Source organism: Electrona antarctica, assembly GCF_951216825.1.
Source record: "Electrona antarctica genome assembly, chromosome: 12".
NCBI classification, from domain to species: domain Eukaryota; kingdom Metazoa; phylum Chordata; class Actinopteri; order Myctophiformes; family Myctophidae; genus Electrona; species Electrona antarctica.
The window spans coordinates 19,428,342-19,444,669 of NC_136793.1; the positions used below are offsets into that span (position 1 = coordinate 19,428,342).

Genomic DNA, 16,328 nt, shown 5'->3' on the forward strand with positions numbered 1-16,328 from the left:
CACTGCCACCTATGTCACTGTGCTTTTTATATAGCCTAATAGCCTACATAGCTTGTCATTTATCATATTTAATTTATAGACCTATAAGGTAGTGATTATGATACCTCATAATATGATGGAGCTATCTACTACAGCCCAGAATGTAATCTCCAGGGACCAGACAGTAATACACTCCTCACTGCCCTGCCCCTTTTACGCGCGCGCGTGCACACGCATGCACGCACGCACGGCCGCACACACACACACACACACACACACACACACACGTCACGTGCACAACAATAGCTCTGACACGCAAACATGGCGGCTTGTGTTCCACCGCCACGCTCCTCCTTCAGAATCTGTAGCGGATTAATAGCGTTACACCATCACTGCTGCCGTGCGAAATTGCGGACGCACAGAAAATGCGAGAATCAGAGAAGACATCTGTGCCAATCAGTGATAAGGTAAACAATGAATAATAATAATAATGTAAGTAACTGCACTGCAGTCCTCTCGCAGAAGGATGGATGTCCTGTGCTTTTGCCGGTGCATGGAATGTCTGTCGTCACGTGTGAGAGAGGATGTGAGTGACAGCAGTGCAGGTGCAGCTTTAGCAGAATGCCACGAGGTTAGATTTTCGACCTGATAAAAACTGAATATAGCCTACTGTCAACAAATGTGTTCGTATTACATAAGTCCTGTGTTGCCTTGCGTGAAGAACATTGCACGCATTTGGAGTAATGTTGGCTGCGGTGAGCAAACAAGGGGGGGAGAGTGACAGAGTGTGAGTGAGATAGATTGTCAAGGTTATCCGTGGGACAGTAGGGTGAGAGGGTCATCATCATGCTTCATGCGTCGCAGTATATCATCTATCATGAGCACCTGTTTCATGTTTGTCCTGGCACGTCAGTCAGCTGTTTCCAGGAACCCAGGCCAGACCTGACCCCCAAGCCCAAACATGTTGTAGAAATGTTTGGACACACGTGTGTGTATACTTGTACACACACACACACACACACACACACACACACACACACACACACACACACACACACACACACACACACACACACACACACACACACCAAAGGAGGGCCATTCACTGCCCCTTTATCCTTTGTAGATATAATGTTTTGTATTTGTTGATGACATGTATTATTGTGTTATTCTGATGAATTATTGTATTACATAGGACGTACCACTGTGAGGATAACACAACAAAGTCCTGGGGACTGGGGTTTCCATTGTGGACGTACCACAATGGAAACCCCAGTCCCCAGGACTTTTGTGTGCCACAATGGAAACCCTTGTTATCCTCTCTTTAGCCTGAATGTATAGGCTACCAGGTGTTTACATTTTTGACTATAAAGTATTCAATAAAAACAAAACACCAAAGCCAAAGCACTATATGGAATTTGTAGGCCTCTAATATGATTTTTTTTATTAGAAAAATCTCATACTCTCCTCTCCCTTGAAATGTTTTCTTCTGAAGGATTTGTATCAGTGTAGTGAGAATACCGGAATCCTTCACCATTTTTCATTGGACTATAATTTACAATTTAGGCATTTAGCAGACGTTCTTAATCCAGAGCGATTTACAGTAAGTAAGAACAACACATGGTAATGTGTTGACCTACAACCTATGATCTATAACTGGGATGTTCCATAAGTCTTGTTCTTAACAAGAATGGGAGCACTTGGAGTGAGTGCATCATTGGACAAGGAGGTGGGGGAAGAAAATCTTGGGATTCGCACTAAAGATTTTGTGAAATTTTGTGAAAATATTTATTGTTTTGCTTCTTCCAAATAAAGTAAACAACAAAAAAATAGAAAATCTCATATACGGTATTATATTTTATTTATTTTATTCTCTTTTATTTAGCAATTTCACAACATTATTCATTGTGTGATGGTGTGCATGGATTTCTGTCTTCCATGGTGGTATGGACCAGACATGCGGCTGTGGTGATTTCTGGAACGGAGCTGGCTCGTCAGCTACACAGAGAGATCCAGGATGATGTGGAGGAGCTGATGGCCCAGGGCAACATGAGACCCCACCTCAGAGTGGTCTTGGTGGGGGACGATCCGGCCAGTCGCACCTATGTTAGGAACAAGACCAAGGCAGCCAGCATACTAGGTCAGACATCATCATTCACCACACATTTACAGGGACAGTGGTGTACACAAGTTACCACAGTTATATTATGAACATACTCTACCTTACAGATGTGTGTGTGTGTGTGTGTGTGTGTGTGTGTGTGTGTGTGTGTGTGTGTGTGTGTGTGTGTGTGTGTGTGTGTGTGTGTGTGTGTGTGTGTGTGTGTGTGTGTGTGTGTGTGTGTGCACAACTGTGTGTGAATGTTATGCCCATTGTAAAGCGCTTTTGAGAAAGGCACCATATAAATGCACCATTTACCATTGCTTTGTTTTCCGCTATGTGCTTCTAGGTATCTCCAGTGATACAGTGGTATATCCCAGCTCGGTGTCCCAAGAGGAACTTCTAGAGTTGATTGACCAAATGAACCGTGACTGGAAGGTCAGCGGTCTGCTAGTACAGCTGCCACTCCCTGGTAAATAAAATAATTCTATACAGCCCATTCTAAAAAAAAATAAAACAAAAGAGTGGCCGCACACACTGATAGCCAAAGTGCCGATTATTTATTAGGACGCAGAGTGAGAAACCAACATTTCAGCACTTTGGCTATCAGTGTGTGCGGCCACTCTTTTGTCTTTTTAAGACTTATCTTTTTAGATGTTTCTGCCGTGAGCTGGCATCACTATTAAGACTGGTGTGCGTATAGCATCCTCCTGCACAATTCAAAAGGCAGACATTTGATTTGTCTGTAGTCAAAGATTTACCCGTTTTACCGTTTTTACTCAGGCCTGACATTTCTACCCTAGCATCTACCCTAGCATCCCTATTCTTATAGCGGCTAGCCAAACATTCGGTGAAATCAGTAGAACGTTCAGCAAATATAGGAGATCTACAAGATCACAGCCTTGTTGCAACGTGACACGTTGGGAGCTTGTAGATTATTATTTATTATGTTTGTCGAAAATATTTTGTGTACAGGGAAAAAAGGAATATGGGCCAAGGACAGACCCCTGGTGGACCCTGGTCAAGCTTAAACGCTTGAATGATTACTTAGTATAGAAGAAATGGGAATTAAAACGGAACATAATCATTGAACGTTTGTGCATCTTCCACCTTGTGTAGAGCACATCAATGAGCGGGCTGTGTGTAATGCCATCGCACCAGAGAAGGATGTGGATGGATTCCACATTGTAAATATCGGCAAGCTGTGTCTGGACCAGAGGTCAATGGTGCCTGCCACACCCGCTGCTGTCTGGGAGATCATTAAAAGAGCAGGTAAACCCTTTTGAACAGTGACAGTGACCCGCCGCACGATAATTGCGCTGAAAACCTTGACCCGTCCGCCCGGGACCTGCGGGCAACGTGTCGGCCCGTGCATCACTAGTAGTCATAGTTTTTTGTAAGGCCGAATCAGCAGTAAAGAGAGTGAGTTACGGATATATAACTTTACAGGTCAGGTTTTGCCCTTATTTAAATTAACGCTCCCCCAGAGGGAGTGCAATCTGAAGTATATCTGACTAGAAAAGATTCTTTTTTTTAAACATAATTTTATTTATATATTTAATGAGGATAAATTGCATCCACATACGATTAAGTCACATGAAATGTGAGGTAAGTACAGTAAATAGGTGAGAGACGTTTATTGTAGAGTTATCAGCCAAGAACATACCTAGACCCCTGGGAGATGGATTACTATCATCACCATCAGCTCCCAGTTCTGAACACAATCACTACAGGATGTATGTGTATGTAATGTCAGTTGTAAACAGAGATAGCTTATCTATATGTGCTCCTAGCTTTCTATTGCCTTTAGATGGCGCCACATGATCATTTTCTTTTACAGAGTCATCATTGGCAAGGGAGTGAAGCACAGACTAAATCAATTTAATTTTAACTATTTAAACTAGAGCTGAGCAAGATGACTTCTTCTTCTGATGTCTCATGTCTGCTGAAACGAGACACAGCAGCACAGATATTATTTATAGGATTTCCTCTCAATATTTCCCTCCCATATTATTAATTTAGTTAAATATATATGTGCCATATTGGCAGAATTTCAAACCAAACATTGTTTGGCTAGATTGTTTGACGCATGATACTATAATGCTTGTCCTGAATGTGTTTAGGGCACTATTATTCTTATGACCAGTCTAATAACTGTAGTAACTATTTATCACAAATCAACTCATAGTTCCCAAGCCCCTGTTGCTGGTGGAATAAGGAATTTCGATTTTGAGATATTTTGAATACTTGTCCATGCCATGTTTTGAGTGAAAGTTAAGAATTAAAGAGTTAAATGAAAATGATTGATATTTCCCCCCGTCAGGACTTTAACAAGTTCTTTAGAATGGTCCGAAAGTACCCAGTCTATCCACCTAAGATTAAATGATCCCGGTTTCGATTCAGCCGCACCAAACACATGCATACCTATCCTCCCTTTCTTGCATCAATCACTTTTGTCTTTGCCGACAAAAGATGTGTTAACTGGGATGGGCGCAACTGCTACGACATTGTGGTGCCAGAGTGCGGTGCACGATTTAGTATGACAGACTACCACAACATAGTTTGTCTTTGATCAGGCACATAGATTAAATATTACTACTGGCAGTGTGTGTGTCTCATTTGTTTCCTTTACTATTCACTTCACTCAGACATCCAGAGATAAGTTTATTTATAGTGCTCATTGCCGCATATTCCCAATTTACACTCGATCTTATGATGAAAATCTATAAGCTTTGTCCTTTGATGGGCTTCACATGATGGGTCTCAGTGATCATGTGCTGCCAAACCAAAATAAGTTTTACTCTTATGTACCTGTACAAGATGTAACAATAAAGTACAACATTGAACCTCTATTGCAACCAATCAACCAATCAGTGTGCATTTTTATCTGTGCAGGTATAGAGACAGTGGGAAAGAATGTGCTGGTGGCTGGGCGTTCCAAAAATGTGGGGATGCCTATCGCCATGTTGCTGCATACTGACCAGAACCATGAACGTCCTGGAGGTGTGTGTGTGTGTGTGTGTGTGTGTGTGTGTGTGTGTGTGTGTGTGTGTGTGTGTGTGTGTGTGTGTGTGTGTGTGTGTGTGTGTGTGTGTGTGTGTGTGTGTGTGTGTGTGTGTGTGTGTGTGTGTGTGTGTGTGTGTGTGTGTGTGTGTGTGTGTGTGTGTGTGTGTGTGTGTGTGTGTGTGTGTGTGTGTGTGCGCTAGCTATTATATAGTGCTTTTATCCAAAGCGCTTGGCATACGAAAACATGCAAGGCACCAACCTGCACATCAGGAGCAATTAGCCGGGGTTCAGTGTCTTGCTCAAAGATACCGGGTTCGAACTGGGAACCTCGCGGTCCAGCCGCTCTATCTACCGGCCACTCCCCTAAGCCACTGCCGCCCCTACCTGTGTTTCATTATGATCCAGACAATATTCAATACCCACTTAGAGACACAGGGACCTGCTTGTCTCTGTGTGGGTATTGCATATAGTTGGGGTCATAATGAAACACTGGTATTACCTCACATGAGCAATACCAGTGTATTGGGTTGCTGTGTAATCAAAAGCTGTTGCGCCATCTTGACTTTCCCTGGCACAAATCTGATGACCATAAATTCAAAGTGTTCATCACGGTGAGACTGATGAAAGGGGAGAGCACAATTACCCTCCGCCTCGTTATCAAACAATAGCTGCTGCTACACGTCTTTCTAGGGCCGTGCAGGAACTGATTGTTTGGCAATGTGGGCTGGCAATCCCACGTATTGTATGGCTACAGGAAGAAGGCGGGAGTGGTTTTGGGGAAATGCAGGATGGAATTTAACGTTAATATGGGGCAAGAGCACTGGGCATGAACCGGAACAATCTTGATCAAAGCAACACGTAGATCTGAATAAACGTGTCTAAATAAGTGCAAAATTGCAAACAAAATTGCTGTAGAAGAGTTTGATCGTTGATGACTGATGTCCTGTGACGTAGTATAACCATTCTGACTGTAGAAAGATGTAGACTCACTACTAGAACGTGTACTACATTAATTATATAGAAACTATTTTGCATTGTATAACTGCACTGGTTGTCAGCCACCGAACCACTGGTTATCAGGCCTTGATAAATGTCATGACCACGTAATAGGGTTCTGATGGGAACCATTTTCAAACATTTCCGGCTTTCCCCATATCTCAATTCCTTAGATTCTGAACATCCTCTGACTCACTGCTAGACTATGAATCACACTAGTATACCCTCCTTCACAGAAAAGAGCACCTGTCTACTAGCTTGCCAGCACCCACTGTTTTTCTGTAAATATACTTTTACTACTCCTAGTATTTTCTTCTTCTTTTTTTATTTATTTATTAAAATGTAGAGTAGCCAATTATTTTTTACCCCGTTTCTCCCAATGTAGTCGTTATGCCAATTAATTCTTCTCCGCACACATTTCTGTGTTATCACTGCTGTTGTATCTTACTGACTCACATGCCAGTGAGGAGCCCCCACCGGGAGGACGTAGGGCCTTTGTCCTACTCGTCCCGCCCAACACTTCCTGCTGACAGGTGTCGCCCCAGCCCGTATAAGTACATGCAGGGACTATTATCACCCATCCCAGAGATATTAATATGAACACATACTTTGGCAATAATTGACCGAGGTGCACTGCTGAGAAATTCCAAGGCAAGTGTGCTCAAGCTCATGGTTATAGGGAGGTGAGTAAGCCATCTCAGTGAAGGTGTCAGTGTTGAGCCTAATTTGGAGAAAATTACGTTACAAGATTGTTTTTGTTGTCTTCTCGGAAGCTTGCATCAAGATCTGTTGTACATTTCCATTCAGTTTTTTTGAGTGAAGTTTCGCACATGAAAAAGCATTATTGTATCATCTTGTAAGACTAGTGTGTCATGCATATAAAGTAATGGTCTCAACTCTCAGTCAGGGTCATTTATACATGTTAGCCTACTGTATATGACATTGGCTTTAGCGGTCCACTGTATCTATTATGCATATATTGGAGAACATCCAGAAGCTTTCTTGCTTTCTACAAAAGTATGGAATGATAAAGAAATATTTTCCTGGAAAGAGAGATTTAAAAGAAAATAAATTTTCCATGACGACACATGTTCTAGTATTTTGTCTGGTAGGATAAACCCAGGAGAACTGAAACCAGCTAACCCTTGTCAGAATGTGGTTATACATGCCACTCTGTTCCCTCAGAATGTAACCTAGCAACATCTCTGATAATCTTTAACCCGGGTTGCCTCCAGGATTCTCCAAAAGAGAGACACTAAACAGAAATAGCCTTTTACAACACTACGTTTATGGGCCCCTTCGGGTCGTTTCACCTGTTGAACTCGGAAGTCGAGCTGAAGGGTCTCGCATATTTCTATCTCCCCCCTCCGTCCCCACATACAGTATCCCTCCCTTGACACACATGGAGGTCTGATGTGCTGTGACTTGCCCTCCATTCCTCTTATGCTAGAGCCCTTCCCACTGTCTTTGTCTCCCTTCATACCCCACCTCACCCCACCCCCTCCATTCCAATATCCTCTGAATCATTAAAATTCTCTGAGTGGGCGAAAGCACCCTGGCTGGGCTGATGTGCACCTGCTGCTGCGTGTTAACTTTTATACAAAGTACTAATTAGGATGACTGTTAGCTTTAGCTATGAATATCCCATAAGGCATATGTCATGAAATAAAGACACAGCTTTGTCAAATGTTACGTTTAATTGACACATGACCCTTATGTTGTCTCAATTCATGGGCACTTTTTGGACGGGAAAGTTCCAGATAATAATCTGGTACCTGTACGTATAGTCAGGGATATTCCTTGCAAATGAGACACAGCTTGACACTAGCTTTGAGCACGACATTGCATTGTTGATTCATACTCTTTATCTTTCCTTCATTTTAAATTCCATTGCCCCTCAGGTGACGCCACAGTGACCATCGCCCACAGGTGTACCCCTAGAGAGAGACTGAAGGAGCTAACAAGCCTGGCTGATATCGTTATTGCAGCTGCAGGTAATCAATTGATTCACTGTTTACTGCACATCCCAGGCTAATTCAATGGGTGCTCGAACAAAAAGAACAGACTGCAAAAGAAAGAATAAGTCTGCACACTGTTTTGAAAGCTCCCCAAAAACTTTATTTACCAAGGCTATAGCCTTCGTCAAGTATATTGGATAGCAGCGCATATAGGACAGGTATGGTATAAGTGGGCAGAAACAAATCAATGATAAGCAATCACACCTGTGGACACAGTCCCTATTTGGGATTGAACTTGGCTATGACACTCAGGACAGAGAATGAAGCCATTAGGCTATCCCTGTGTGGCCACCAGGGGAAGAAATCATACACACATATACAAATATCAAGAACCCATATCATAACCCGATCCAAGTGTAGAAAAAGCTCCCTGAGCTATACAGAGAGTAGCCTACACATGCACTGTTCTATGTAATAACGTAGTTAAAACACACAGTTAAAAAAGACACTTAAAAAAGACCAAAAATATTTACAGGAATGGTTTGATATCGAACTCTTCATTTGTGGAACGTTTCTCTTTGTAGCAGACGACGCTCCTGATTTCCCCCTCTGGGGGGTTTGTCCACCTTTTCAATCCAGATGCTTACTGTACTATACATCATACTCCATACAAATATGGAGTATATGCCCGTTCTTTACTTTTGAAAGGTTTTGTTCCAAAATATTAAAGCCACCATTTGACCACGGTGACCACTAACCTTAAAATGTAATTTATAGCACCTTAAAGCAAATGATATGTCCGTATAGGATCATATGAAAATCAAGACAGTTTACAAAATGTGTGTTGTTTTTTTGTTTTGTTTTTTTAATGTATCCTCTGCATTGAGTATTGGATGTTTGAAGTTGAATTTTCCAAAATCATATCTAGCCTATACCAGTATATACATTATGGAATGGAAGTATTTATGCACACTAAGTCCAGGCATTTCTGAACACTTTTGCCTGTCACTGTTTACTGTTACAGGTAAATTATGTTATTGTTGCAGTACTCTTCCCCCCCCTTTTGTATTTCTCATGATTTTATTTAAGATAAATCGGTGTAGAAATACAGGAAACCAAGGGAGAGAGGAGCAATATGCAGACAAGAGGGAGTCCGATTCGAACTCAGGCCATCTTGCTCACAAGGAATATGGTCTTTGCACTATTGGCTGAGCAACCAGGCACCCAGTCTCACATAGGAGAGAGTCCAGAGACCATTTTGAAAAGAATAACGCTTTCTTTTTTGGGGGCGGAAATTTATATATAAATTCTTAATGGTTTTAATAGGACATAACAGATAAAATAATAACATTAAAGCACGGAATGCCTGCGTCGACCTCAACAGATTTTGCTCATGTAATTTGAGTGTCTGCCACTGATCTCTGACTCTGTGAATGTGGTAAAATACAGACTGTGTTGAACACATCATTGGTGAAAGCCCAAATTACCACATGGAGTCATCGGACTCATTGAACTGGATTGACGATACCAGTTCTTGGCTGATTTGCCCAATTGCCTGTGTAGCCCCACACCAACGAACGAACAAAACCAAATCTACACTATAAAATCCTCAGTGTTAATTTAACTATTGCAGTTGCAGACCCATAAGGGTCAATTTGGTTCCTCCTCAAGGATCCCTGGGGTTCCCTGAACCACATTGAGAATCAGTGGACCCCAAATTCAGAACCAGATAAAACCTCCTCCTTGGTGAACTCCTAGCAAAATGGAGGCCATAACATGATGGAGGTAGGTAGCGTGTTGCACAATGCTCAGTCTGAAAGAGTATCACAAGTTCAGTGGAAGTGGTATAAATTTGTACGGAGAGTTGGATACCATCACCTAATTGGCTAACTTCAAATTGGAAGAGTCTGATTGGCTAGGTATGCTCATGCTTAGAATGAATGAAACGTTTTGACAGCAAGGAAAAGCAGAAGTGATGTAGAAATCAACAAAAAGTGAATGAAAGAGAGCTCAGTGAGAGAAAGGCGCTTCCTTATTGAACTTTTTGTATACAAGTTTAATTGTGATTAATTCAATCCTGGTTATTTTCGTGCTATTGAAGAATCAACTGTTTTCGTGTCATATGGGAATTAGCACATGTCTGGGATTAGTGTGGTTGGAAATCCTGTTTGTGTTAAGGATTAAGTTGTTGCCAAACAAGTAATTGTGGTTAGCAGACAATTAAACTTAGGGTGTAGTTTGTGTTAGCGTGTCATTGACTTCCATTGTCTGCATGCTATATACTGTGCAGTGTTTTGATTCAAATCAATTAAATCTTAATATCAATTTGTTTAAGACTTGTTTCCATTCAGTTGGAGTGGAATGTTCTGCTGTCTTCTGCTTCAACAAAACATGATTTAGCCATATGCATATATGTCTAATACTTTGAGGTTGGCTGACACGTTTTTTTTTTTTTTACCTTTACTGCCCAAATACTGTTCACTGTGTTGTGTTCAAAAACATACTATGTAGACTGAAGCTTGGAGAATAAAATAATGTATTATTTCCACCATGCATAAATATGATTAAAGTTCATCGGTTTGCTCTTCCGGGTCAATCACATGACAATTTCAGTAAATTTACCACATATACATTACATGCTCCCATAGATACCAAAACCGAGCCATCCAATGCCCACACAATAAAACAATTCATAATTTTAGTTTTTACAGAGGTATTTATTGTAATTATACTCTGTTGTGAAATTGCATACATTCCAATTCCACTCATTACATTGTTTACATTGTTGCGTTCAATTGCAAGTTTTCAGACTTTTTCAAGTTTTAGAATTGTGAATGTGAATCAGTGGAGAAATCGAGTGTGGAGATGGCAGTCTCTGCACAATAATTGTCTCCACCAGGCCGAAGGCCTGGACATAATACAATGTAACAACCGACATCCTCCCTATATGTACACACACCTCCTCCCCCATAATCAGTTCCATCACCCATTTAGGATATCCCTTCCCGTCACATCTATTGGGCCAGGTGTCACAAGATACGATGGTTTTAACAACCGCAGTATTATAAAACTATTTCACCCTTACTACCTTCATCTCAGTGCATAGACAAATACAGGAGTATCATCTCACTGTTACAGTATTTACTGTAGCAACTATCTCACCTCGTGGAAGAGGAAAAGAGGATAATATATTGTGTTAACGCACTGATACTAGGGGACTATCTCACCCCTGCTGCCGTCACCTTATTGGGAAGGAAGAGGAAAAGAGAACACAACAGTATCAACTCACTGACTCATTAGAAAACTATCTCACCCCACTGCCCCTGCCTTGTCGGTAAAGGCAACACAACAGATTTGTTTCACTGTACAACTTTTACTATAGTATTGTCTCACCCTCACTGCCTTATTGGTTAAGAAAAACAACATTATCAACTCACGGTCACATTGGACTAACCATCTACTCCGTCCCATCGTGTAAAAGACAAAACCGGGTGGTAGATGCCACTGGCCTCCTCCTTTTTTTCCCCCCCGGCTTGTTCTCCCCCTCCCCTCCCCCCCGGCACAATTCCCCCGGTATGCACTCTGCCAACGATGAACCTCTGCCCCAAATTTTCCAGAACGGCCTGTTATAGCGCCACCAGGAGGCCGACTTTTGAAAAACATTTTTTTTATATTACTCCTCCAGATTCTATCCAAAAATCCAATTTGTGTGAAATCATTCACAGACTTTCCTACTAGGCTGAGGAATATATCCCACACTTTTCACATTGGCATGTTATAGCGCCACCAACAGGTGGATTTTTGCAAAACACATTTTTGAACAAAATGCCTCAAATCATGAACGCAGCGTGCAATTTTCGTGAAATCTTTCACAGACTTTCCTACTAGGCTGAGGAATATATCCCACCCTTTTCACATTGGCCTGTTATAGCACCACCAACAGGTGGATTTTTGCAAAACACATCTTTGGAACAAAATGCCTCAAATCATCCAATTGCCATCTGTAAGAAGAAATGGCACCCTTTTCACATTGGCATATTATAGCGCCACCAGGAGGCCACAACCTGACCTGCCCTGGTGGAGACCTGTGCCCTGAGGGGCACTTTATCTAGTTTAACTCTGAGATTGTACAAATGTAAATGTGATGTTGCTGAAACACGAAGTGTGTCAGGCTCGTTGACTGTAGTTCAGCACAGGGAAGGAATATAATATGTACAGTGTGCTGTGTACAGTAATGTGTTTTTAACGTGTAGTCCTTTGTGCTATTAGGAATTCCTGGGCTGATCACAGCAGACATGGTGAAAGAGGGGGCAGCAGTCATTGACGTTGGAATCAACCGTATTAAGGACTCAAGGACAGGAAAGCTCCGACTCATTGGTGATGTGGACTTTGAAGGTAAGTAACTTTAACCACATACTGTAAGATAAAATCTCTCTGTTTTTGTTTGTGTACTTTATTGTCCAATGCTATTCCCACTTTTTGTGTGTAATCTCATATTAACTCATGTACCGCCGACACCCCCATCTGGTGTCTGAATTGTGTACTCCAGGGCCACCAGCATTTGATACGCGAGACCTTAAGTTTGAAAGCCGTTTCACTCAGAAGCCGAGAGTCAGGAAGTGAAGTATCGCTATGTAACGGGTGCCGCAATTGTTACCCAAAACATACATTTTGTAACCAGGGATCATATCGTTTACAGAAATGAGTCGCAAATCAAGCTTGTTTTGAGCCAAAAAGAAGAATCCGAGATATTTCGATTCCAAAAACTGCGTTCCCATAAGCCACACCATAAGCCAGCAGAATTTTCATTTCCGCTGTCTCATGACAAAAATATAAATAAATTCCTACAATGACACCCAAAATAAGGAAGCCAGGTGGAAAGTGGTTATATCACCATATTTCACTAAATGCAATTTTATGAAATGCAGTAAAGTCCACATTCAATGTCACAGTACGGACATGACTGACGTCATAGACCAAGTACTTACACCAAGTACTTGGTACCTATGTTACCAACGCAATAGCCTGAAAAAAGCTTTTCTTGGCATAGAGGGGCGGATCAAACTAGCACTGGAAACGGACGCCGGCTCCCTATTGGTTCACAAACCTAGGTGCCTGCCTCCACTCGCCCCTCCCCTGTAGAACACAAATTTGGGGCGATACCCCTCTGCACTTATTGGTTAGCGCTCCTATGCCACATTTCCTGGTGCGTTTTAAACTGAGGAAGAATTTATATGACTGCTTATATCTAACCTTTTATATTATTTACCATCACTTATGATACTTATAATACATGCGCTATTTGATTAGGCTCTGGAGGCCTTGGGTGTCTCCACTGTGGCCCAGTGGCCGTTGTTGTGTAAGTGTTATAGCCTATCTTGTTATGGTTTACCTTGTCCTTGGAGCAGATACAGTACAACTGTGATTCTGCCCTGTGCTCTTGACACTCAGCAGAACTACCTTAACACTACCTGAGTGATGTTACATAAAGCATACATCACCACCTGAGAATATTATCTCGACTACTATAAATTGCCTCATCGATTATTGATTGATCCAGAATTCCACAACATCACCCAGGGTTTTTTTTGTTTTTTGTTACAAAACGCCTGCAGTCCCCGAGGCTACCAACGCAATGACCCAGGCCACACTGGGCACCCAGTCTAGTTACCGGAGCATTTGGTTACATTTGTTACACTCACTTACAGGTATAAATGGATAAATGAACACTGAGGACTTTACTGTGTATTAATGCAATTCTGCATGCATAGAGGACAGTAAAACAACTCTTGCTGTAGTGCCAAAAAGCAAAAATTAGTTTCTTTAGATTTGGAATGCCTGTTCTGTCTATAGAAGTGTCTATTTGTACGTCTCTAAATGTTTTGATGATTTGAACATGGTGGACCCTATTGGAAACAAGTGTAATGCTTAATTGGGTCGTCCACTCACAGTTAACAGCCTTTGTATTGAGTTTGTGCTTGAAATGTACTGTAATTCTGCAAACTGTTAATAAATTCTTCAATCAATCAATCAATCAACAGAGTTTGCAAATTGTTTTTGCAACATTTGGTTTCCTGCCACCATTTCACCTTTAGCCTCCATGCAAACATCATCTCTTAGCATGAGTACACAAATTCCTTGTCCCCAACACTTTTCCAATCACTGCAGTAAAAGACTAACTTAATAATACCCATCTTTGGCTCCTCGCAGGTGTGAAGGAGAAGGCAGGTTTCATTACTCCAGTCCCAGGAGGAGTGGGGCCGATGACGGTCGCCATGTTGATGAAGAACACTGTGACTGCTGCCAGGAATGCGCTGATGCATTAACACAGACGCACGCACACACACACATACACACACACACACACGCAGGCAGGCGCGCGTGCGCACACAACAGGTATATCCACTACTGCTCACCTATGGAAAATGTGCAGATCTTGCCTTAAGGAAATATGACATCAACCACAACAAGTATGCTACTGTAGGACTAAACTCAGAAAACCTCAACAATACCACCAATCAAAACAGAAAACAGTAGACTTTCTCACCACGCACGCACACACACACACACACACACAGACACACACACACACACACACACACACACTATACTCATTTAAATATTGTAATATTTATTTTCAGAGTTCACCTTTTTGAGATTTGAGATTCATATCTTTTCTACTGAAGCTGGTTATGATCATTTTTGAGTATCCAGATTTACTGGAAAGAGTAATCATTAAATAAAAGGTTTTGTGGCATGTATATTGGTTTCTCTTTATTCCGATGAATATACTTATACTTTAACTTGTGTCAGTCCAATATCTAAAGCTTGAAATACACACAGCTGTCAAACAGTAGTAGTTCTGAGCAGAGGCATGGCTTCAATTATTTTAAGGAAATTAACAGGGGGGATATTTTCTTAACCACATTAGCCCTATACGATTTAATATGACAAATAGCAAATATAGATTATCTACAAGCCCACAATCTAATTTATGATATATCACTTGACAGTGTTGCTTGCCGACATCTTCAAGATGTCACGACACATTGACCATTGGAGCTGTTCTTTTGGGATGTGACACCATCATGCGATGGAGTATAAATTGAGCACATGAAACACATCTTAAACCCTATACTTTGTTAATTGAAGACCCCCAGAGGGGGGAGTATAGACCATACTAGGCCCCTCACAGAGGGGGGAGTATAGACCATACTAGGCCCCTCATTGTTTCCCCTCTGCAACATCAAATGGCATAACGCATCGTGTGCACACAATGTGTTTACAGCGCTGACATGTTTTGAGCTTGTAGATCTATTTTGCAGAAAGTTCGCTCTAAAGAATAGGGTTCATGTGATTAATGTTTGCTAGTTTATTTGCCTATCTAGGGCCATAATGAACCCCTAATGTTGCTATTGCTGAGCTAATGCAATTATCTAGAGAGATGAATCCAATCTTGTCTGCATTCTAATCCCCAATTAGAATAGGTTTGACTCACTGATAAAGCACATGGATCCAACCACAACATGATGGGCAGGCTGTGCAGCTCAAACCGTTCACCCACAAATGCCATCTTTTTTCTTACTCAAATTCGATGCTACTATTGGCTCAAACTTGGCCTGTAATGTGCCTGCTATTCACCAGCTTGGTCTCTAACTTGTCCTTTAAAGCACAATGCCACTTTGGTAGAGGTTTTATGTAGCTTGGTAGGATCAGCTATGTTTGTATTGGTTTATGTGCTAAAAGAGTGACTTTGAGAGCTTGTTCACTGCAATGCAAGGAGCTGTCTTTGGAATATCAATTTCTAACGATTTAAGACATCTCACCAATATTTGGAGTCACATTGTGGCAAGGTAACCAAACAACCCGGTCCCAAACCTCTACCAATGTGTCATTACTCTTGAATCTGAAAAGTTTTGAATTCAATTATTTGGATTTTCAACCTGAAGAAAAATCTTTATATTTTCCTAATACTGTTGTTATATTATAGATTTTCTCATTTCACAAAATATTTGGTTGTCAATCCATAATACGGTAATACCTTCCCTTTCTGTTTATATTTCTTTGCCTGTGTCAGTTCATATTACAGTACTTTAATTTCCCTTCAGTGAGCGCCACTTCAGTGAAAAGCTTTCACAATACCTACAGTGAGGCAATTCATAAAAAATGAGAGTTGACAAGCATCATGAAAACTACCTAGATGTGCCAATGATTGCGTAGGTTCAGCTAGTTCCAAAGAATAAGGTTTAATAATGTGGGCGACTGGGTGCCTCCGGTAAAATACCTGT

At 41.4% G+C, this 16,328-nt stretch overlaps 1 protein-coding gene across 2 annotated transcripts; it reads left to right on the top strand.

Annotated features, from left to right (window-relative positions):
• The first annotated feature begins 268 nt into the window (after positions 1-268).
• On the top strand, positions 269-14,799 carry LOC306933224 (bifunctional methylenetetrahydrofolate dehydrogenase/cyclohydrolase 2, mitochondrial-like). 2 transcript variants are annotated; one of them, XM_079515356.1, is made up of 8 exons: positions 269-446; positions 1,935-2,119; positions 2,430-2,552; positions 3,200-3,352; positions 4,976-5,083; positions 7,984-8,076; positions 12,310-12,435; positions 14,251-14,799. In XM_079515356.1, exons 1-8 carry the CDS (start codon positions 301-303, stop codon positions 14,364-14,366), a joined length of 1,050 nt encoding a protein of 349 aa, XP_079371482.1. In that variant the 5' UTR covers positions 269-300; the 3' UTR covers positions 14,367-14,799. The 2 variants fall into 2 exon arrangements, with proteins under 2 accessions (XP_079371482.1, XP_079371483.1); XM_079515357.1 differs by lacking the exon at positions 4,976-5,083.
• Positions 14,800-16,328: the final 1,529 nt, after the last annotated feature.